The sequence below is a fragment of the Trachurus japonicus genome, chromosome 1 (assembly GCF_045865225.1).
Source record: "Trachurus japonicus isolate A0001 chromosome 1, Traja_1.0".
Classification (NCBI taxonomy): domain Eukaryota; kingdom Metazoa; phylum Chordata; class Actinopteri; order Carangiformes; family Carangidae; genus Trachurus; species Trachurus japonicus.
The window spans coordinates 33,443,421-33,468,198 of record NC_140907.1 but is presented as its reverse complement, the minus strand read 5'-3'; the positions used below and the strand labels follow the sequence as shown (position 1 = coordinate 33,468,198).

Below are 24,778 nucleotides of genomic sequence, written 5' to 3'. Positions count from 1 at the left end.
AAGTTTGCAGTTTGCCGTGATAGAGCTGGAAGGCAGTGGTTACACTGCAAAAACTCAAAATCTTTTCGAGAATATTTGTCTTATTTCTGGTCAAAATGTCCAATTTCTAGTCATCACCTAAAAATGTACTTGTTTTTAGATCATTTTCACTTGTTTCAAACTAATTTTCACTTGAAATAAGTAGAAAAATCTGCCAGTGAAAGCAAGTTTTTTTGTGCTTGTAATAAGGAAGAAAAACTTGTTCCACTATCATTTTTTTCTACAGTACTTATTTCAAGTGAAAATATCCTTGAAAGTAGTAAAAAAGTGTCTAAAAACAATTACTTTTTATGTGATGAGTCTTATTTTAAGTATAATGAGATTTGTTTTGACTAGAAATTACATTTTTACTAGAAATGAGACAAATATTCTTGGTAAAATATTTGAGTTTTTGCAGTGTAAAGATGGTAGACATGCAAATGTAGTAGATTTATTGTGGGCTACACGTCAATCAATCAATCAATCAATCAATCAATCAATCAATCAATCAATCAATCAATCAATCAATCAATCAATCAATCAATCAATCAATCAATCAATCAACCAGGCTTTATTTGTATAGCACTTTTCATGCTACCTTTCATGCTCGGGGAAACGCTGTCTTACTCTCAATCATTTGCAATGGGGAAACCACCAGATAAAATGAAGTAAAATAGATGGGTGTCATAGGATAGAATAGAATAAGAATGAATGAATTGAAGTAGAATAAAAAAGATAATGATAATAAATAAATAAATTAATAATAAAATAAATTAAATTGAATGTTTTATAATGATGAAAATAATAAGATTCAGTTGAAAGCCAGGCTAAAAAGGTAGGTCTTCAGTTTGCTTTTATAAATGTCCAGATTCTCTACTCTCCTCAAGTCTGTGCACCTGAAGTTGTAACTATATAGGAAAGAAAGCAAAAATAAGAAACGCTATGACACAAGCATCCATAACATTACAACTTTATGGAGGTTGAACACAAAAATTATCATAATTTTACAGCATTCAATTCATCTACCCTATTGTTTTTCATTAGTATTTTATATTTTCATAAGGTTAAATAAAGATGGCTGAAAAGGGTGAAAGTATTGACATCATGCACCAGACCAGATGTTTACAGAGCTCATCATAGTCTGTTATGTAATAATGATAATAAACATGATTTGTAGTCAGAGCACCTTTCAAAGTGCAATAGAAATGTGATGGGACGATATCTCAAATAGTAATGAATATAATTACAATAATACCAGCTCATATAACTAATAAAACATACTGTAATGTACTCTGGTGTACTAATAGTAGTGTGCTGTGATCTTGACGTAATGAGTTTTCAGAGGTTAAACAGTATCTGTGATCACATGACAGAAACCAGAGTCAGGCTGTAACACGTCTAATAAACAATGAATGGACGTCTGGTCTGTGGCATCATCAGGACGGACAGAAATAACTCCACTGACAGCGAAGCGGCCGCTGTTGGTTTAACCTGGAGACTCATGCATAAGATTGAAACTGTCATTTTAGTGTCTTAGAAAGAGAGAGAAGGGACGAACTGTGCAGGTGAAAGAAAGAGAGACAGAGAGAAAGATGGAGAGAAGCCTCATGGGGCTCAGAGAAGCATTTCACCCCATCTCGGGGAAAATAAAACAAAACAAAAAGACAAACTGAGTCACTGTTTCATCTGGCAAAGACACCAAGTGACATCAGACCTCGGCTCTGAGTCACTGCGGGGACGGCTCGCCGCTGAGTCTACGTCAGAAACGGAGACAAAAAGAGATGAAACGTGTCTTCAAGCACATATTTCACCCACTTTATTTAGTAGTAGTAGTTTATTCGATCTTTTACACAAATTGTTTACAGTTGATCATCAATCACAATCAGCCAACCTTCCATAATACCATCATTAATTCAACTAGTTCATGAATAGATCAAAAAGGTGTAGGCTGAAGCTATCTTATTTCAGTAAATCCATTAGAGCTCTTCATGGTTTCAGAGTCATAGAAAGAAACAAGTATCCAATAATTAACAAATTAAGCCAAAAAATAAAATAAAATAAATAATTAAACAGTATTACAGTTGCAATCAGAGTCATAGAAAGAAATAAGTATCCAATAATTAACAAGTGTAGCCAATAAATAAAAGAAATGAATAATTTAACAACATTACAGTTGCAATCAACACCCAATTAATCAATCCTGTTTATAGCTTTTTTATCATACTATGCTTTAATCTATTTTTAAATTGTGTTATGTTTTTGCATTGTTTGAGATCCTCTGTCAAGCTGACATAGCTGGTGAAATACACACATTTATCTTATGAAAAGCTCCCTGACTGCGAGTAGAAGCAGCTTCCTTCTGTGCACAGTCACGTTTCAATCAAGAGGTCCACACAGGTGGTACAGTGAAGTACAGTGAAGTCTCCTCGAGGAGAGAATGCTGCGTGAGAGGAGGAGGAGGAGGAGGAGGAGAGGAAGTTCGACAGGGAGAGAAAAATGAGGTCAGAGAAAGAAAGAGAGAGAGAGAGAGAGAGAGTACCTGGTTGGAAATTGTCCCTTTGCCATCACTTCCATTATCATTATTGCTCTGCAGTCATTTACAGGCTCATCACTCTCCTATACGTTCTCCTATACCCTCCAACTCTGTGCCCCTTCAGGCTGCCTGCTGCATATTATGAACACACACACACACAGACACACACACACTCGAGCACAGTCAAGGGGTTGCACAAGTATGGAAACGGCCCGTATGTTTGATAATGCTCCATGAGGTGTCCTGGTAAACAATAGACGAGGTAGAACAGTGGAGGTGAAGATGAAGATGTACAGCAGGAGAGGAGTGACGCCTCTTCTTTGTTAAAATGAAATATTTGATATTTTACAAAGTTGTTTTATCAAAGTAAGAAGACAAAGTGTGTGTTTCAGCCAACACACTGTTGAAGAGTTTGTCAATCTTCAGCAGTTTAGGAAAGTTTCATCAGTGAAGTGAGTAGAAACACAACAGAACTGGTGATTGGGAGGATCAGTTTCCCACAGTAACTACTGTAGATATAATATTGGTTCACATTTGGATTTTTTATTTATCATTATGTAATTATATCTTGCTGTATTTTATTATTCCATATATCTGATTTGTAGGTGTAACTTTTAAGATGGTTACTTGGTTTAGTGAGGAGAAGTTTTTCTTTGTTTTGGTTCCCACCTGGGGGACAAGTTTGGATGTTGCACATGACGTCACCTCTGAGTTGTTTTAAAAAAAACAAACACGTAAGTTGGGAAAAATTGACAATTTTGTACTTATGAATATAGATTTTCAATGCTAACACTTAATAATGGTTTGAAAAAGCCATACAAACAAAAACATGTAACCATCTATTAGCCACCGCTAGCTATTGTAAGCTACATTATTTTAATAACACTCTAGGATGTTACCGTAACCCGCAATCTTTTGTTTATGACAGTTAAGACTATACAAATATACACATCGTAGCATCGTATATGTTAGCTATATAACTTTATCCCCCACTCCATTTATTGATTTTTCGCCAGCTTCTGACCACAGAGTTTGAGCTGCAGTGTCTGGTTCATCTCTGGGAGGTTTAGTTGTGTGATTTGTTCATGTAATGAGGAAGTGGTGCGTTTGAGTCCTGAGGTGAAGTCTCAGTGACGTTGTCCCTTTAAACCAAATCCTTTTATTTTATTTATTTATTTATTTTTGCTAAACGCCTGCTTCAGCGTGTGGAAGCTTTGTGCGCACCCACACACCCTTATGAACAGGAATAGAGTCACCACAGACACAAACACACACCTACAGATGCACAACATGAGGGCAGCAAGGTGGTGAAGTTAGACAAGTTCTCCATCGCACCCACAGTGTTGGACGAGCTCAAGCGTCCTTCACAGCAAAGGCACCTGAATCTGACCTTTGACCTCTCCACTGTTTCTCAACCAGGGGTTCTTGGTGTAATTACGAGGGGTACTTAGAAGTAGAAAATATCATTTTATTGAGTGACCTTTACAGACATTCATCGTTTTACTAGAATAGTGACCGGAGCCATCATTATTGCTAATATAATTATCCCAATCTAATATGTTTTAATGGTTAATTGGTCATATTTTAATAAAAAGCCACATTTTGATGGTTTTGATTCACTCTTGCTTGTCTTTTAAAATACAAACTCAACACTTCCCGGGTTCTTTTTAGGGATGTCCGATATTGGAAATTTGCCGATATCCGATATGCCAATGTTGTCAAGCACTAGAATTTCCAATTCCGATAATAACCGATACCGATATGCAGGCTTTTTTCCCTAAAAAAAACGAATTAACAACATACCTCCTGTCAGGAATTAACACATTACTGTATGCCTACATTTATTGTTCATTATCGGCAGAAAAAATGATAACGATATGGACAGATATTGCATTTTTATGATAATCGGACATTCCTAGTTCTTTTTAAATTAGGAGCCTCTACCCCAGTAGGGGAGAGTGGGGTAAGATGAGCCACTTTTCATATTCAGTATTACTACTTAAAAACAATTACAGTTTTGTTGCTTACTAACATATCTGTTAGTACTGTATGGATGCACAACATCCTTGAATATATGCAAACAGAATGAGTGTTAACATAACTCTTTTGATGTCCAAAAAAATGGTCTTGTGACACAATTTACAACATATGGTGTAAGCTGAGCCACCCCCCTCCTTTCCTTCCATCCATCTCCCACCTCCCCCTTTACTCAGTATCCCACCTGTCCAGGTTACAGGTGAATACAAACCTGCTGAGCCACCAACTCAGTGTTGTTTGGGGAGTTTTGCAATTATGTTGCATCTTGGATCCCTCATCTTTCTCTTTGAAAGTAAAACTTGGCTTCTACCATAAACAACTTTGACTGTTTTCAGGTATGTACTTACTGTAATCATAAACATCCAGAACCTTGATTTAATCATTAGAACATATACAGCCAAAATACACTCATTAAGTGTATTGCGCAGGTGGCTCAACTTACCCCACTCTCCCCTATTTCAGCAGACAGTCTCCATTAATTTCTTAATTGGGCTTTTATTGTGAAATATTGCACATGAGGATGGTGTAAAACTCACTAATGTGCAATATTCAGTGCGCAGCAACTTTTGAAATTGCATATTTGCCTTCAGAACCCTTAATTAATATGCAATAATGCAATTTAAAAGGCTATTTTTGTCATTATATTTCTGTCAAATTGGTTTGGGACTTTTTTGCCCCCCCAAATCGCTCCTAGGTAGTGATATGGGGGCAAGGGGGGTTGCTAAAAAAAATATGCAGGGGGTCCAGTGCCCCAAAAAATGTTGAGAACCACTGGACCTCTGTGCTAAGAAACGAAGAAAAAAAACCTGTTATGTTGTCGTGTCGGTGTAGATGTTTCCTCAGGTTATCCACCATTCAGCTCATTCAAGTCTCATTGATTTTACATTAGCAAAAGCTCCATTAAGTTGTGTTTGACACATAGATTTGGCTTCATTTTCCACTGTCTTCAGTTGACTTCTAACTGAAATGCTAACTGTGAGGTGGTGTGCAATTGGTTTGTTTCAGTTTTTTGTATAAAACAGAGACAAAACTAAACATGTGCCTCCAAAACAGTGACGTAAAAGAGGCTAAAAGGCGACGATGATCCTGTGTGGATGTGAAGTGTCAGACTCGGTGATGACCCCATCGGCACATTGCACGTAATTATTTGATCCCTCGTTAATCTACAGTATCGATTCTCGCAGCAGATTAAGAGCTTTAGTTTGTTGTCAGTCGTCATAGATACAAATGTCATGATGCATCAACACGTGACACACGCACACACACACACACTGAGAGGAGAGACGTGATGCACGGACAGGGACGCTGAGGTCCAGACGTTGTGTCCTTGTGAGGTCTCAGAGTCGTGCTGGCAGGAGACGGAGGGACAGGTGGGACAATCAGCCGCCTGGCAGAGAGAGAGAGAGAGAGAGAAAGAGAGAGATAATGAGGGGGAGAGGTCAGTGGAAAAACTGGAGGAAGATTATGGACAAACAGGAGAGAGGAAACAGAGATGTGTTGATATAATTAGACAGACGGATGGAGCAGGAAGGACGGACAGAAGGTGAAACTTACACAACAAGTAGATCAAAGGTTGTTGGTTTGAAAGCCGACGTCAGACTCTCACTGAGTTTATTCATTTTTGTTTTTTGCTCCAGACAGACGAAAACAAAACTCATCAGAAGAGCAAAACAGCCACAAACAGTACATGAGCAAGCTGAATACACCAATACTGTCCTAACATGTAACTCAATCCACTTCGATCCCCATACTGACCACTCACAACCAAAACACCTACAGTAGCCGACACCACTCTTTAAAGGTAGGGTTGGAGATCCTGGAGAAACAGTTCGAGAAGGCCACATTTTGAAAATACACACATGAAAAGTCCAAGCCCCTTTCCTCAGACTTCTCTCCGAAGCCACGCCTCCAGAACACCTGTTCACTAAAAAAATGCTCTGGAATAGGATCTCCAAAACTACCTTTAAAGGAGACATGTTATGCCCCATTTTCCACAAATTAGAATAGTTCCCAATTGTCTTAAAGACATGTCTGTTACATGCTTCAGTCAAAATACCCCAAGGATCAAACATCACAGCTCTTTTCTTACTCTCAATACAGCCCTGTTCAGAACGGCTGGTTTCAGTGCCTGTCCCTTTAAATGCAAATCAACCACTACTTGCCCCGCCCCTTCTACCGGTCCCAGGTAGGGGTGGGGTTATGCAAATTTGAATCCTAGTTACATCACTGGAAGACAACTGAGGGAACAGCTCATAAAACCACATTTCAACCTACAGTAGGGAGCCTGAAAATTACTGATTTTTTTTGTCAATTCTCGCATTTTGGGGACAAACACCCAAATATATGTTAAAGAGCCTTCAAAAAGTGATATTTCCATAATGTCCCCTATTTAAAAAGTATTTAATCTGACATAAGGTTCCTCTCATTACATGATCTATCTATCATATTAGGAATTGATACAGTATGAGTTAATCATACCAAATGTACATGAAGCCACACATGAGGAATAGAAAGGTAATAGTTAACAGTTTTACAGCCTGGTCAGACCAAGGATACACAGCTACTGAGTCTTCATGTTGTAAAGAAATGCAGCTGATGAACAAGGGTTAAAGAGATGTGATTAAAGGACGAGAGGATGGACGGATGGAGCCACCTTCATTTCTCCTCATCATCGAATCATACATGAAGTCACATTAGAAGAGAAGCACAGAGAGAGAAAGGGAGATGGAGAGAGGAAGGAAGGAAGGGAAGAAGGAATTGGAAGGAAGGGGAACAAGGGAGTTGGGTTGGGGGTGGAGGTGTGGAGAGAGTCCATCAGCTGAGTGTTAGCACTCTGCTGAGATCAGCAATAATGTGGGAGCGAGAAAATGAAGAGAAGGGAAGGAGGAAGGGGAGGAGGGGAGGGGGTGATGAGGATGGAGAAATGTGGTCAGAATGAGAGTGCTTCCATCCTGCCGCTGCCAATGAAAGCTTCGGCAGCGAGGAGCGACGGAAAGAGAGAGGAGGAATGAGATGAGAGATTAAAAAAAGACGTTTTAATGCAGAGAGAGTAAGAAAAAAACATATGTGTCTTTGATGATGAAGTGAAGAGTGAGGGAGGGGTCTGGTGACATAAGCTGCTGGAAAAGAGGAAAAGACCCCCCTTCCCCCCTCTCGGTCCTCTGAATGGACTCTCCCAATAAGGGAAAGTGATTGGAGCGTACCACCTCGTCGGTGGAGGTCGGGGGTGAGCGGTGACATAATGGTCGTAAAGTGCAGCTTAATGTCCCGTATCTATATAGAAGAGAGGCAGGGCAGCGGGGGGTGAGGGGGTGAGGAGGGAGGGGGGAGGGAAGGGTGTGTGTGTGTGTGTGTGTGTGTGTGTGTGTGTGTGTGTGTGTGAGCAAAATCATTCTGTTTTCTTACGGTGATTTATCCCACGGTGCGTTTGCTGCCCTCACTATATCCACACACACACACAAACACCCTGTCATCTGTAGACGCTGCAGCTGGTCTCAGGTCTGTTTGTTAGAGAAAACAATGAACGCCACAGTTTCTGCTACAGGCGCTCTTTCATCAACACCAAAATGGACCTGGAGGAAGAAAGAAAGAAATCGTTAGTTGTTTTTTTTTGTTTTTTTTGTGGCTTTCGCATCAGTTGTCATCTCTCTCAACACTGGTTTCACCACTCAAATGATCAGACCTGTATTTCTTTCTGTTTTTGAGGGCGTATACTGTAAAGGTTCAAAGGTTGCTTTATTTATACCCTCAGATAAATTTTGTTTGCAGTGAATCACATTTATGACATTAATAGACAAACAGCACAGTACAGTACATGCAACAGGACATACATATAAAAAGTGACAACATTGCTCGGGGGGTAAGAGATCAAAATGAATCAAATAAGACCAAATAAAACTCAATAAAGCCAAATAAAAACCAACCAAAACAAAAGCCATGTGGCAGTCCAGCGCCACAAAGGCCACTGGGCGACAAATAAATAACTAAAATAATAGAAAATGACACAAATGACATGAAAATATAAGAATAAATATGAAAAGCTTTCACTGTTGCTCATAAAGTTGGAATAATTTTGTTTTCAGACACATTCCACTTTTATTCCTATTGATACACATCAGTAATAATCACATTTGACCAGGTGCGGTGATACTGAGTCCCAGTTACCAGTTTTGTGAAGATATACACTTTATCTAACAAGAATAAATCACATTTCACCAGAAGAGGTTAAAAAAATATATTTAATTTCACCTTTGTGGGCAACTGTATTAAGATCCAGTTCATTCTCATGTTATCATATATAAATTCACCATTAATACAGTAAATAAATGTATTTAATTTCAGAGGAACAATCAGATTCAGATTAATCTCTGTGTCCCATAAATTTCCCATAAATAAGATTTTTTCATTCTTAGTTATTGAAGCTGAATGTTGTCAATCAGTATTTTTTTAATCATATTTGTGGGCGTGGCAGTCATGTGCAGACACTTGCAGAAAATTAAGTTTGCAAATTAAAAAGCAGCGACAGTGAGTTCTTAATTTCTTAACGTGTGTTTTACCGTATTGTTTCACACTGGAGCTTCGTCCATCACGTGTGTGTGTGTGTGTGTGTGTGTGTGTGGTCTCAGTAGGAGACACTAAGGGGACAGGAGCTCATACTGTGATGACACATGGCACTCCCACACTATTTCCACACAACGCGCACACACACACACACACACACACAGTTCATGCATAATGTCACTGGTTGGAGCTGGTCCCAGTCTTTTTGCATGTTGGGAATTTGTGTTTGTACTCCTCCCAAAGAAGCCGCACAGTTATGGCATGTATTACACACAACACACAAACACACACATGGGTTATGTTCTGGCCAAGCCTGTGACATCATTATCAGTCAATTTCAGTTAATATTGTATAGCGCCTATGCCACAACAAATATGTATAAAATGGAGATGCAGGTTGTGACCAGGCTCCACTTCCTGTGTTAAGTGGTGACAGCTCGTCGTATCTCTGGTATGAAGCACTGCAGTCCCATTTATTACAACCTGAGTCGTAGTTTTTGTAGCTTTGCCCATAAGACAAAGGGATAATTACTGCATATCTTCTTCTTCTTCTTCAGTCTGGACCACTGTGGTATGTGAAACAAGAGTTTGACAGGTCAGAAACACAACTAACAACTCTTAAAGCTGATGAGCAGATCTTAGAAGAGAGTTTAAAGGAATAGCTCACCCAAAAGTTAAATTCAGTCATTATTGACTCACCCTCATGCTGATGAATACTCCGGAGTAGTTTTTTATTCCTCAAAGTGCATCTGGAGACCCGGGAGGCCGGTTCGTAGTCCAACAAAAACGTTACAGTATATGATAGTTAATAGCGCCCGACACAAAAACGTCCATAAAACTACACAAAAACCATTTAATATTCCTCCACACTGCTCGTCCACTGCAATCCAAGTGTCCTGAAGGTATATAGTCCAGAGTTTACCTGAAACAACGTCATTGAGGCAAGTCTATCCCTTCAGGACACTCCATACTGCAGACAAGCAGTATGGAGGAATATTACAGGTTTTTTGTGTAGTTTTATGGATGTTTTTGTGTCGGGCCCTATTGACTCTCATATAAAGTTTTCGTTGGACTACGAACCGGCCTCCCGGGTCTCCAGATGCACTTTGAGGAATAAAAAACTACTCCGGAGTATTCATCAGCATGAGGGTGAATTTCATTTTTTGGTGAACTATTCCTTTAAAGTGTAAAAAATTAGGACTGGGATCTTGTCTGTTTATTAACAACTTGTAAATGGAGTGGAATGAATCGACTTTTTCAAGTTGAGGAGAAGTGAAAGCTGTATTTTATGAGAAGCTGAGTGTCATTAACCATAAACCTGAGTGACCGGAGTTGAGTTCATGGTGAAACAGCAGCAGTGGGATTTTATTTACAAGGACGACGACCCAAATAGAAAGAGCAGCTCATGTGGGATGTGTGTGTGTCTGTGTGTGTGTGTGTGAACATGTTGTAAAACACAACAATCTTAGTGTTTAACACACCAGCAGCAGCAGCAGCAGCAGCAGAAGAGAAAGTAGGTCATCCATACTACCTGGGCTGCGCTGCATTCGTCACTGTCATAAGATCATAGGCTGTGTGTGTGTGTGTGTGTGTGCAGAGCAAGCACATACACATTTATTTGATGTGTGTGTCCGTTTTTTTGTATGCGGTAAAAAGGGTTCGGTCCCTGTGTGTGTGTGTTTGTGCATGAAAGGGAAGTTGTGCTGCTGCTGTGTGAACAGACTGTACTGTACCGTGCACCGGGCGCTGCTGGTAGAACAGAGTGTGAGAGGGTAGGTAAGGATAGTGTGTGTGTGTGTAGGTGTGTAGGTGTGTGTGTGTAGGTGTGTAAGGTAGGAGGGGAGGTGAGGGGAGGGGGGAGGGAAAGGGGGATGCGGGGGTTTGCAAAAGGGGGTTGAAAAACCAAATCGCTTGGAGACCCAAGCATGCACTTCCCCATCCCCGGCCGTTGCTGCGGCAATGCCGAGATTCCATCAATGAGCCGGGGCTGCGTTGCCCTGGCAACACTTATGAATGAGAGCAGGTCGGTAACCGTGGAGACTCGGCAAAGAGAGGAGAGAGGAATCGCCTGGTTGCCATGGCGATGCCACGGCGAACGGGGGGGGCGGGCGAAGTGCAGTGAAGGTGGCGAGTGACCTCCGAGATCTTCATCATCGGGGGGACTGTCAATCATCATCATCATCATCATCATCATCAAACCGGTGTCACACACTTCAGTGTTTTTACGTCTCTCTGGTCGGTGCTGGCTGAGGTTTTGTTTTTATTTATTTACATTTGAAAGGTTGTGAATAAATAAGCAGAAATATTGGTAAAATATTGAAGTACAGTAGGCGGTTTATCATTGACTTTATACTATACTGTGTTTTATGCTTCATCACTAGTTACGTCTCACTGTCGACACTGGGAGAATCAAACCAAAGTGACAGCGTGCTGACTGGGTCTTATCCATTAGTTTTTGTACTTTATTTGTTTTAAAGGAGCTACACAACCACCGTTTATTTACCCGTCTAAAGAATTCAGCGTCAAACTTCTTAGTTTTTCCTATTTCCATCACTTTTTTTATTTCTTGTATAAGGTGACTGTGGCCACTTGCCAAGAGTTTCATGCATTGTCTTTCTGTTCCTTCAGTGTTAAAGAGGAACTCTGCTACATTTTTACCTTACCTTAAAGGGATAGTTCAACATTTTGGCAAATTGGCCCATTGCCATAATCCCTATAGTCATAGCAGTAGGTTCGTTACCTTTAATTGTCGGTGCAAGCTGTTTTTTAGAACGGCGGAGCAGAGCCGTGAGCTACTCAGAGCTACGCTACGGAGGCTAATGGGATTTCTTGGTTTCCCTCATCAAACTCATCAAATACACAATCCAACAACTCCAAAACACTCTGGTGGACAAGTTGTGACCTGCACATTCACCACGCTATGAGATAATAACACAACGTTACCAGACAGAGTTGTTTTAGAGGTAAATACAGAGACTGCTTGATGAAAAACTGCCCCTGAAGGCAACGTGCATCAGCAGTTTTGCATGAATTTACCTCTAAAACAACTCTGTCTCGTAACGTTGTGTTATTATCTCATAGCGTGGTGAATGTGCAGGTCACAACTTGTCCACCAGAGCTTTGTGGAGTTGTTGGATTGTGTATTTGATGAGTTTGATGAGGGAAACCAAGAAATCCCATTAGCCTCAAATGCACTTGGAGGAGAGGAGGGTTAGAGACACAGAGGAGAAAAGACCAAACTTATAGGTCCCCTTTATAATACAAATAAATAAATAAATAAAATAAAATACAGCTTTGCTTATTCATCCTCTCATGTAAAAGTGAATTATGAGCTAGCTGGTTAAAATGCTATCTTCTCTGTCATTTCTCTTTATTATGTTGATATTTTTTTCATGTTTCAAATTGAAATACTTTAATTTAGCACCTCAAACTACCTTTTAGATTGTGTGCAAATCAGTATCAGTCAGTGGAGGGACCTCATTTTTCAGCCGTAGCTATGCTTTTATGCAACATGCAACATGAGAAAGACAATTCACTGCCCTTACAGCAAAAACTATGTGTGGCTCTGTGTGTGTGCGCACAAGTGTTTTACAGGTTGATTGTGAGGTGTTTCCCAGCAGTGAGAGCCTCTGTCATCGCTGTCCAAACACCTTCTTCCTCTGCAGACATAACCCCCCCTCTCTTTGTCTCTGGAGTGTCTCAGTGTCTCTCTACCTGTTGGCCCCTCTCTCTCTTTGGGGAGTTTCTTTCTCCGACCCACTCTCTCTCTCTCTCTCTCTCTCTCTCTCTCTCTCTCTCTCTCTCTCTCTCTCAGTGGTTGAATCTCACACTTAAGATGCATAGGACTATCACTCCCCCGTCAGTCTGCTCACTCTTTTATCTCACTTTCTGGGAAAGGAAGAAGTGTGACGTCCCTTCAGAGACGGTCTTTATTTCATCAGGGTCTCCCGTCTCTACTTCTTCTCCCAGGTGATTTCTATGTGTTTGAAGAAATCCCAAACACAAGGGTTCACCTGGGAGCTAAAAGAAAACAATTACAGGTGAATGATGTGTGCAATACTATAGCTGGGCTGTGTAGCCTGTATGCACACATTGAAAACTAGAACTGTTCTAGTGGCAAATAGTTTCACAGTGAGATACTGTAGCGTCCAGTTTACCAGTATAACTAGAAGGCCTATAACACTCAGTAGCCTATTATAAACATAACATTGACTGAAGCCTGAATGCCAAAGTCAGACTACTATGGAATGAAATAGAAAATAGAAACCCTCTGTTGGAAGCTTTTTGTGAGTAAGCTAAAGGAATAAACTCTGATGCTGAATCGGGTTTGGTGAATTAACCTGCCATTGGAGCTAGTTGGTTAGCATGCTGTCTTAAGTAGAAGAAATAAATTCATAGAAATAGAGGCAAAACAAGGGGTGGATGGTATTCCACCTCTGTATTCCACCCTTAATTCACCAAGTCTTAAGTGTGATGCTAAACTCACAATTAGGTCTCTATATTGAAAGTAGCTAGGCCTAAGTGAACAGCTGCTAATGCTAACGTTGGCTATGTAGCAGTAATGCTGTAACGAGTTCCTTTAAGCACAAAAAAAACAAGTTTTACATAACAAAGAGGCTAAACTAAATATTTAGTTACAATAAATTATAATAATTGTGTAAATTTAGTTAAGAAAAAAGAGCCAGTTCCAGCTAATGCTAACAAGCTAACCCTGCTGTATTGTAGGCCTAATCTCATATCAACTGCAATCTGTGGTTTGAGCCTTTTTGTCTAGATTCCACTGACAATGAGGAATCTTTTTGGTTTACCAACCACCGTAAACTGTGTCTTCTTTTTTTTTTTTTGACGGATACAGTAGGCTAACGAACCATCCATTTAAATGCAGTCAGTTCCTCAAATTTTTGCCTTTTCATGACATAATTACAGACAAGAGATTATACTTTTGTGTTGTCATGCATTCAGTCACAGTATCTTACTCTTGGGGCTTTAAAACAAAGTTCATGATAATATAAATTGGGCCTATCCATTTAATTTGTAAGATAAAACAATGATAATCAGTCAACATCCTCATCAATCTGTTTCCTTTTGCACTGAGCATCCTTTCCTCTTCTCCTCTCTTTGTTTTCTTATTATTTCTTTTCACTTGTCCCTGTTTCCTCTCTACAGTCTCGTTGGTCCTCCAGTGTTTCCTCCTCTTTAACTCCCCCTCCATACCCCTCCCATACCATACCATCCCACCCCTCCATCCCCAGCCATCAAGCGGCAGCACAGTCGCTGCTCCCTCTACTGGCCACCTTAACACACTGTGGGCATGCAGGTTCATCCGTTGCCAGGGGTGACTGCATCCTGGAGGTTTCTGGTTGTCTGGCAGAAGCGGATGGTTGCCGTCTCGCACGGATGAATATTGAAGCTCTGCCTTCGCCACCGCAAATGAGATGAAAATGTGCACGAAGGAGGGAGAAAAATAAATAAGAAATACAAAAAAAAGCAAAACAGGACAAAAATAAACAAGAGAGCAAAAGGAGAGAGAATGAATGACAGACGGAGAGACACGGGAAGGCAGAAGAAGTCAGGATATCAGGAAAACAAACCCTTTGCTCTTTTTGCGTCATCCATCTACTCATCCATGCATAAATCCAACTCTGTGAAACTGAGAGAAAAACACTGTCTGACGCTATAATGGCCCCAGTAGAAATAGAAACAGGATACAGCAAAGGAAAGGAAAGGAAGATAATAGGCTACAACATATAAGAAATAGGAGAAATTAGAAACGTGAACAGCTCTAGTGCACTGTGCTCTCATCATGTCCTGTTGGGTCTTTTCTCTGGACCTCGGGGCTGTTTCCTGGTTTTTGCTGATGTCCGGTGTTTTCAGGTCTGCAGCTTGGCCTTTAGCTGTGGCAGTTAAAAAGCCATTGAGGGAATGAGGGGCTTGGCCGCCGCTACTGTGTCCGTTAATAAATGACCTCTTACTGGAATTAACAATCAACCTGGAAAGAGAGGATGATGGTGAGCGGGGAGGGAGGGATGGAGAAGACAGTTTTGTTTGAAGGATTTAGCTCAGTTTCGATGCCATTCTTCCAAATTCTTCCAAGTCTCTTATTTCTTCCTCCTCCTCCTCTTCTTTTTGGCTGCTACAGAGTTTTAAGTGGTCAAATGGCATTTCTTCCTGCTTTCTCAATTTTCATGGTTCAACTCCACAATTCATGTGGCTTTATCTGAGCCCTCCTCCTCCTCTCTCTGTGGGGACAGATTTTCTAAGCCCCTTTTTTGGCAACAAAAGGCATTGGCACAGTGTGTGACAGCAGTGGGGGGGTTAGTAGTGGTGGTGGTGGTGGTGGTGGGGGTACTGTGCACCTCTATACTTATAACTGGAAAACGCATTTCAGGGCTTGAAAGGGATTTGCGCAAAAGTTGGGAAGAGATGTGATAAGTAATATTTGTATGTGAGATGATTGCACTTTTCTTCCAGGATGAAGTTTAAGTTTGCATTTGCACGGTGGGGAAATAAAATCCCAAAGACCAAAATGCAAATAACACAGGTGTGCAAAAAATGGAAAAAAAAAAATAATAAAAAGGATTACACTGAATTGCACTGATATCATTATATTACACATACTGAGATCTTCTTAGCGAACGGTTGGAGTGCAGCCTTTAGTAAATCAAGCTTTAAATGTGCACAGACGATCATAAAAGCATTTTGTCACTGCTGCTCACATGCCGACAGTGTGAAGCCAAAAATTGTAGCTACGTGTGCGACATGTATCGAGCTACTGCGTCGTGCAGCATGAGGTGGATGCAGGGACTTCATATCGGGGGCAGTTTTTCATCAAGCAGTCTCTGCATTTACCTCTAAAACAACTCTGCCTGGTAACGTTGTGTTATTATCTCATAGCGTGGTGAATGTGCAGGTCACAACTTGTCCACCAGAGCGTTGTGGAGTTGTTGGATTGTGTATTTGATGAGTTTGATGAGGGAAACCAAGAAATCCCATTAGCCTCCGTAGCGTAGCTCTGAGCAGCTTGCAGCTCTGCTCCACCGTTCTAAAAACAGCATGCACCGACAATTAAAGGTAACGAACCTACTGCTATGACTATAGGGATTATGGCAATGGGCCAATTTGTCAAAATGTTGAACTATCCCTATAACACATTCAATTGATCATCTGATTAGGCCTATTATGTAATGGAATAAAGTAACTTATAGTTAAAATAGTTGCAGAATATTGAATACTAATAATACACATATTATATATTCAATCATCGCTGGTTGTTTGGATTTCTAAGGATCTCTGTCTTAAGGTCACAGTTTGTCTCCTCCCCCTCATTTCTCTCTCCCTCCCTCTCTCTCCCTCCTCCTCCTCAGAGCATCCCCTCTTTATACGCCCCCACACTCCCCCCCTCCCTCTCCTGTTGGACAGACCCTTCCCTCCCGCCCCCGTACAATACTAAGCATGGAATTTTCCAACCTGTCTCCGCCTGACTTTACACACACACACACACATACACACACACATACACACTCTCTTCAGACACATGCAGAGCCGCCAGAACAGGAGGTGTTTGCCTCTGAAGCCAAGTCACGCCAGCGTACTGTAGTAGCCGTAGTGGTGAGAGCCGGTGTGACTGTTGGTGAATTAGTCACCGAGTCGTTCCTGTTGTAATTGTTCATTTTACACTCGGATACTGTGCGTGTTTAATGAAGTTAGGTTTCAATTGGGTGCAAAATGATGTCGTTATAAGGCACATTTAAATGCACTGTTCATAAGGAGTTCACAGAGAGGTGCGACACCGTCTGCCTCTGTCACTTCCTGGTGAATTTATTTTTTATTATACTTTTTTTTCCCACTTTTTTTAAATTTTCCCTCTTTGTGCTTGTTGTTGGTGTTAATATGAAAGTGAAATAAACACAATGTTACACACCTGCTCCTGTGTAAGTGTTCCTAAACACATCATTGTCAGTCTGTTCTGAGCTTTCGACAATAAAAAGATTAAAAGTGTATGATGAACACGTATTAGAAATGTTAATGTTTCATAAACTCTCCCTGTTTTGTCTCTGCAGTATTTTGTCTTCAGTGGGGTCTCAGCTCGACCTGAGGACGCTACGAGCCGTCAGAGTGCTGCGACCACTCAAACTGGTGTCTGGGATTCCCAGTAAGTGCAAAGAATGATAATTAAGTTGAGATTAATTTATTTGTACAATAATATAAACAAGCAAGTAAAAAAGTCAGTAAGCAAGATACGAAAGTAAAAGTCCACAGCGGTAAACAGGCAAGCAAACACAGAAACAGAATCAAAAAGCAAGAATAACTCAAAAGTCACATATAGCTAGATATAATAAAGACTCTTAATTTGAGCTTTGCATCACATTTTACAAAATTTTCAGTTTTCAAAATCAAACATCGAATTCAAACCAGCTGCCAACCAATAAGGAACTAGTTACTGCACTGCTCTGAGTGTCTTGTTGTGCTCTGTGTCCTCCAGGCCTGCAGGTGGTGCTCAAGTCCATCATGAAGGCCATGATCCCCCTGCTGCAGATCGGCCTGCTCTTGTTCGTGGCCATCCTCATGTTCGCCATCATCGGCCTGGAGTTCTACATGGGCAAGTTCCACACAACCTGCTTCGACGTGAACACAGGTGAGGAGGAGGAGGAGAAAATGGCCGATGTGTTGATCTAAAACCTTTATTTTAATTTTATTTTACTGCAAACAAATGAATGTACCTTGAAGTAGAGAGTGGTCTCTGGCGCAACTTCACCAACCCACAAAGTGCATGGAGAGTGGAAACACAGTGGAAAATGTTCAAAGGAGTTCCAGCAACACTTGTGATATGAAAAAACAACTTTATTTGACCAAATAAAGTTGTTTTTTCATATCACAAGTGTTGCTGGAACTCCTTTGAACAAATGAATGTACAAACCAGCTCGGCAGCAAATGGTAGCCTACACAAAAAAAGAAACAGGAGCAGACACCATACTGAAGAGATGAAACCTTGATTCTAAAATAAATACATATACAAAACATAAGATTTAAGGGCATGAAATAACATAAACAAGCATCAAATAAACAGACCAAAAAAATAAAGAAAGTACATACACTTAAAGTAAATAAATCACAATTAAAAGATTGGCTTGATAACTGTTACGCTTCATTAGTCAGATCATTTTTAAACACTTTTGAATAGAGGGTGGACTCCATACATTTTAGGGACTTAATATAAAAGTTGAAATTCATGTAAGAAGCGTGTGAGTGTTGATATGAAGTCACACGGGTCAGGAGAGTTAGACTAGAGCTCATATTCCTTGATGTTAATCCCGGTTCCAGCCAGGTTTACTTGATGCTGGAAGTCCAAAGATGGAAAATGTAAATAACACTGAAGGAGGTGTAAATAATAAAAATGAACAGACAGGCTGATGGTTGTTTGCCATTTAGCTCTCTTTAGTTTATTCAGGGGCCGATGTTGCATATCAAGAAGGTTTGACAAAAATGTGACGGTCCGGCCTGTGGATTTCCAGTTGTGCTCCACTACATCACAACAAAATAACTCTGATTGTGTGACATTGTGGTACTGTAAATGTGAATCTCTCTACTCTGTGTCTGTTTCTCTGTTACAGGAGACGTAGTGGATGAACTGCCATGCGGGACAGAGTTGCCGTCCCGGTTGTGTCCTAACGGCACCGTGTGTAAAGGCGGCTGGCTGGGACCCAACTACGGCATCACCCAGTTTGACAACATCCTGTTCGCCGTGCTCACCGTCTTCCAGTGCATCACCATGGAGGGATGGACAGACATGCTCTACTACGTGAGTCCAAAACCTGCAGCTCGCCTTGATGCTCACGTAGGATTGGTCAATAATGCTAAATAGATTTAAATGCATTCACATATTCAACCTCAACAGGTAAAGTAAAGACAAGAAGTAGAGTTTAAGCTAATAAAGTAGCCAGATAATTTTACAGTGAAGACCCACAGTGTTATAAAACCTACCTCTAGTTTTATTTATTCTGCTTGCTACGCAGCACTTCTTTATTCCTGATTAAATGCTGACTCATTAGTCAGGCTACATCCACACTAATGTGTTTTTTATTTTTTAAAATTGTGCTCTAAAGCAAAAACAATCTGTAACAATCGACTGTAGCTTCATGTCAGAAACAATCCTTATCCAAGCTATCAAAGTGAAACATCAAATGAGCATTCACTGACACAGTCCACACAGTTTTCTTTGCAGTTTCAGTGGATTAGTTGTTAAAATCTCTTCAAATGAGCGACTGCACAGGCAGTTGTAACGTTAAAATATAGAATTTCACTACAAAACAGTTGCTTTGTTATCCATGTTGGGGTTTTTTTTAACAAGTTGAGGCTGATAAGACCCAAACAGGAAGAGACTGTAGGTCACTTAGATTCTGTTTTAGACGCGTAAAAACGTAGCTAAAGAGATGCATCTTAAAGGTTGACTATGTAGAATGACAAGAAAAACAACAGAAAAAGAATTCCAGCAGTCGATTGCCAGACCGTTGCTAGGTAAAACGGGCCGTTGCTAGGGACTCCGCTCTGATCAGAGGACAGCAGAGGAGGAGAACTAAGCAGGATATTTACCTTATGTTTCATTTTTACCGTCATTAACAGCAGAATGAATGACTTGTAGCGTGTTACAGGGAGAGTGGAGGCTCTCTGCCTTCACACCGCTGCTGCTCAGAGCCTCAGAGCCTCCGCTGTCACTGCTCTCGTCAAGTTGGAAAAAAAAAAAAAAAAAAGGAGCTCCGTGGCACCGAAAGTCCGCGACGATAAACGTGTTTATGACAGATAAGACTACACAAATACACCCATCCTAACAAGTATATGATAATCCATTGATCCACCGATTGATTATTAAAAAGGCTTGGTTGGAAACAAACGCATCCGACCGGGAGGAGGCAGGAAAACAGCGGAGAACTGAGCCACATGTCGGCTATGGGCAGGTACGAATGTAAACAGAACGTTGACAGAAAGTCAGTTGTCGAGCCCGTCAAAAATATTAAAAATAATAATTCAGACTAAAAAAAATTTTTTTATGGAAAAGCAATACTTTCATTCTGTACCCCTCTAAAGGCCCCATGGATGTATTATTTTTGAAAAAATATAGCTTTTAATAAATATTCTACATATTCAACCTTTAAACATAAAATGTGGTATTGAATTAGAGCCATAGGAAATTTACTTGCATCCCATCAAACTTCATCTCACTTTGCACCGTGTTAAAAAACAAAAAGTCTACGAAAATTAAAGCAAGTTTAATTAATTGTTTTACTGGACGACCCTGTAGCCTACAGTTAGCTGTAACCTTCTTAATGCCAGGAGCTCATTGACATGAATGTGTTGATGATGTAGTGTTGTTTTGTATTTGTATTTTTATCAAGGTTCAGTCTTATTAAACAATGTTTTTAGATGTTTTTTCACACACATTCTGACTTGTTGGGTGGAGGCCTGTGATTGGCTGGAGTTTCATTCAGCTTGAACGAGGCACAAAGTATTTTTAGTTTGAGATTTGATTCAAAACACCATTTATTTGTCCAAAAGCCATTTTCCATCCCTCTCTCTCTCTCTCTCTCTCTTTATCATCTTCCATTTGACTTCCTTTATCCGTCCTCTCATTTGTCTTTTTTCCTGCCTTCGGAGGAGTCGTTCTCCTTCTCTCTCTCTCTGTGTCTTTCCGCCTCCTTCTCTTCCACTCTCTATTCTGGTCCGTCTCGCTCTATATTTAACATCTTTTCTGATGGATGGAGGCTGACTTCCACACACTCTCACAAGGCAGTCAGGAGGAAACCAATGAAAGTTTAATAGAGAACTAGTGGGCTGCTCGCACTGTACCCTGCAGTATAAAACCCAACACATGCACGCAGCATGCACTCCAGCAGCAGCAGCAGATAATAATCAGCTGATAGATCCATTAGAGCATTACACGGGTCACAGAAACACAATATCCTGCAGTAACCTGATTTCTCTGATTGTCGGCTGGATTTGTTTAGTGAAAGAAGGAGGTGACAGAGTGTCAGACGGTTTTTCGCTGCTCGCCACACACCTCGCTGCAATCGATGCGTGTGAAAGCACAAGTAACTGTAACATAACCTCATGTGTGTGTTTGTGGGAATGTGTGAGTGTGTGTGTGTGTGTGTGTCTCCATGTTCCTGTTTCTGCAACGTCTCTGCATCCAGGTCAGGCTTTAAGTTAGAAAATGGGTCACTTCTGAGCCAGCATTACACATGCCTGAGCTCTCCTTGGGTCCTGTGCAGCACGGAAAAAAAGTTGCTAACGTCTAAATGATCCATCTCTGTGACTTTGGTTAGTTTGAAGTGTCATGATGACCCCAGTTCACCTGGTCGCAACAGAAGTGGAGCTGCACCACAGCTGAAACGAATGAATGACAACTTTATCTCAAACATGTGAAACTAATATTATGAAAGGAAAAGACAATCAAATAGTTTAAAGACAAAATAAAACAAAAAGACAAACCAAAAATGAGAATACTAACACATCCATGATGGAGCAGGAACAACAACATGAGCTCATTTAATCCTACAATCCTACTTCGTCTTCTAAAGAATATGTTATTGGACCAAATTAATCATTGCATTAGATTTGGGAATCAGTAAATCTGTAGTGTGTGTGTGAGTGAGGTATGTGAGTGCTAAACTAAACTAAACAGAACTACAGTAAACCTAAACTAAACCAAACTAACTAAACTAAACCTAACTTCAAATGCACTCAACATAAACTGAACTAAACTTAACTAAACATAAACTTTAACTAAACTGAACTAAAAGTAACTAAACATAACCTAAACTTAACTTAACTTAACTAAACCTAACTAAAAATAAACTTAACTAAACTGAACTAACCGAACTAAACATAACTAAACATAACCTAAACTAAACTGAACTAAACCTAACTAAGCATAAACTTAACTTAACTAAACATAACCTAAACTAAACTACACCAAACTAAACATAAACAAAACTTTTCTAAACTATATTAAACTAAAACATAACATAAACAATTGATTCTTCGTCTAAACAGCAGCAAAAAAGAAAACATTAGAAAACTTGATGAAATAAAAATGTTTCAGAAGCCTGTTTTTTTTTTTTTGTTGTTGGTTTTTGGACAATGTGTTTCGGTCAAACTTTTTTGACCACTAGAAAACCTTCCAGCCGACCTTTAACTTAAAGTTCACAGTGTCAGACGTTACAGTGATGATGTGGCTGAAACAACAAAGGGCTGAAAAAGTGTCTGTGAGAGATAAAACGTCGGAATAAGAACGGCTGAGCGTCAGAAAGAAAGTTGAACGAAAAGTGCGAAATAAAGTTGGTAATTAATTACTATATAATGTGTGTGTGTGTGTGTGTGTCCCTGCAGAGCAACGATGTGGAGGGCAGCGCCTGGAACTGGATGTACTACATCCCCCTCATCATCATCGGCTCCTTCTTCATGCTCAACCTGGTGCTGGGTGTACTCTCAGGGTACGGCCGGCGCTCTGATTAACTTATACCTGTGCTGTGTGCTTTGTACAATCTATATTTTCAAGTTTTTTTTATATATCAAACGAGCCAAAAAAGAAAAAAATTTAAAAAATGACTCATCGTGTCTCCAACAGTGAATTTGCCAAAGAGAGGGAGCGAGTGGAGAACAGGAGCGAGTTCCTGAAGCTGAGGCGACAGCAGCAGATTGAGAGGGAGCTCAACGGATACCTGGAGTGGATCTGCAAAGCAGGTCAGTGCGCACACACATTGACACACACACACTGACACACACAAATACAGACCAAACCATCCAAATCCTAACATGTCATTTTCTGTCTTTACTTGGTACAGAGGAGGTGATTCTGGCCGAGGACGACGGCACAGTACACTTTGATGGTAACTGATCTGATTCTACACTAATACTATGTTGATCTGTGACCAGGGAGAGAAGCTGAGAATACAATTTTAACTGTGAATTATACATAAAATACAGTACTATATTCACTTGAGTAATGTACTGTAGTTTAGGATATTTTTCCAGTGCTTCAGCAATATTTTCAGGGAACAAATGACTTCTGTTAGATGAGGCTTCTTCACCAAACACCAACACGACCTCATCTGAAGTCATTTGTTTGAACTTTTAGAAATAAATAATTCAATTCAAGACTTTTAGAAAAACTATTAAACTGTTACAATAAGCAGATTTCATCAATGCTAGAAAAAAAATGTAATCACTTATGGCTCATTTTGCTGATTAAATGTCCAATTCTATCAACTTTATCAGCTTTACTATACAAGATGATGATAATATTTTTCTACATTTTAATACTGAAATATTTCTAAATGTTTGCCTTTTATTGGAGTCAAGTCTGTGTCCACACCTGGAAATATAAAATATGAAGACACAGAGAATGAGTTTGAACATCTTATTTATATATATTTATATTATTACTTATTTCCTAAGTATTATTACTTATTTCCTCCTTTTAATGAGAATAAATCAAGAATAAAGAAGAATACCACATACCAATAGACGACCAATAAATAAAGCAGTATTGTTCAGATAAATGTGTAAATAAATGTGGTGACAGACTCTGTGGGATGATGCAGCAGTGATGTTTTAGAGACGCAGACAGACGCAGATGAAACAATTCTCACCTTTTTTTAATTTTTTATTATTGTTGCCATGCAGGATCGAGGCGACGGCCGACCATCAAAACCAAAAACAACAAGACCGAGCTGCTGAACCCTGAGGAGGGAGAGGACAACATGGGAGACGCTGTCGGTAAGAAAAACACGAAAAGAGACACGAGACCGAGCTGGTTACTTATATTTAAAGGGACAACGAGGAGTTTTGGAAAAGCAAAGCGTTTTCACACTACATTTATGAGCCTCCGCGCGCACCGTACATTTCTTTGACCGGCGCAAGACAGACTCATGTTTTCATTCATCAAGAATTAAAGTCAGAGGTTCGAAGACGATCACATACCGTCGTAGTCCCGACCATAAATTGCGATTCGGCGGCGTTATTCTCATGACTCGCCACAAAACCGAAAAGGGAAATGCTGGTCGGCTCGACCAGCATTTCCGCCACCACTAATAATAACAAAATGACGATAGAGACAAAACGATATATTTATCGAAAATGGGCCCATTAACAAGTGTGGGTAGCGTAGATTCATCCACATTAACGTGAGACTTTTTTATAACCAAATAGAAACTCCTCGTTGTCCCTTTAAATATTTCGGTTTAGTTTATTAGCCGTTGTCCAAGGCTAACCAGACCTTCCTCCCTCTCTCTCCTCCTCCTCCTCCTCCTCTTTAGGTTTTGCCCGCTCCAGTATAAAGAACGGTAAAGACGGCAACTACAGTAAGAAGGAGCGACGGATGCGATTCTTCATCCGCAAGATAGTGAAGACGCAGGCTTTCTATTGGACGGTGCTCTGCCTGGTCGGCCTCAACACCATGTGTGTGGCTGCGGTGCACTACAACCAGCCGGAGCTCCTCTCGGACTTCCTCTGTGAGTCCACACACACACAACACACTTAAATACACACACATACACGTTTTAGTTGTTTTTACTCTAAACTGAAAACAATATAAAATTCAGTTTGTTTCTAGGATCTATTGATGAATATGACCATT

The 24,778-nt window shown here is 40.3% G+C and overlaps 1 protein-coding gene across 1 annotated transcript in view; it reads left to right on the top strand.

Annotated features, from left to right (window-relative positions):
* The window catches only part of cacna1ab (calcium channel, voltage-dependent, P/Q type, alpha 1A subunit, b), a 215,910-nt gene that overhangs the window by 94,392 nt on the left and 96,740 nt on the right, over window positions 1–24,778 (top strand). The window contains 8 exon segments of the mRNA XM_085785651.1: window positions 17,208–17,299; window positions 17,630–17,782; window positions 18,759–18,946; window positions 22,531–22,634; window positions 22,769–22,884; window positions 22,986–23,030; window positions 23,827–23,919; window positions 24,459–24,653. Of these exon segments, the coding sequence (XP_085641777.1) occupies window positions 17,208–17,299; window positions 17,630–17,782; window positions 18,759–18,946; window positions 22,531–22,634; window positions 22,769–22,884; window positions 22,986–23,030; window positions 23,827–23,919; window positions 24,459–24,653 (986 nt within the window).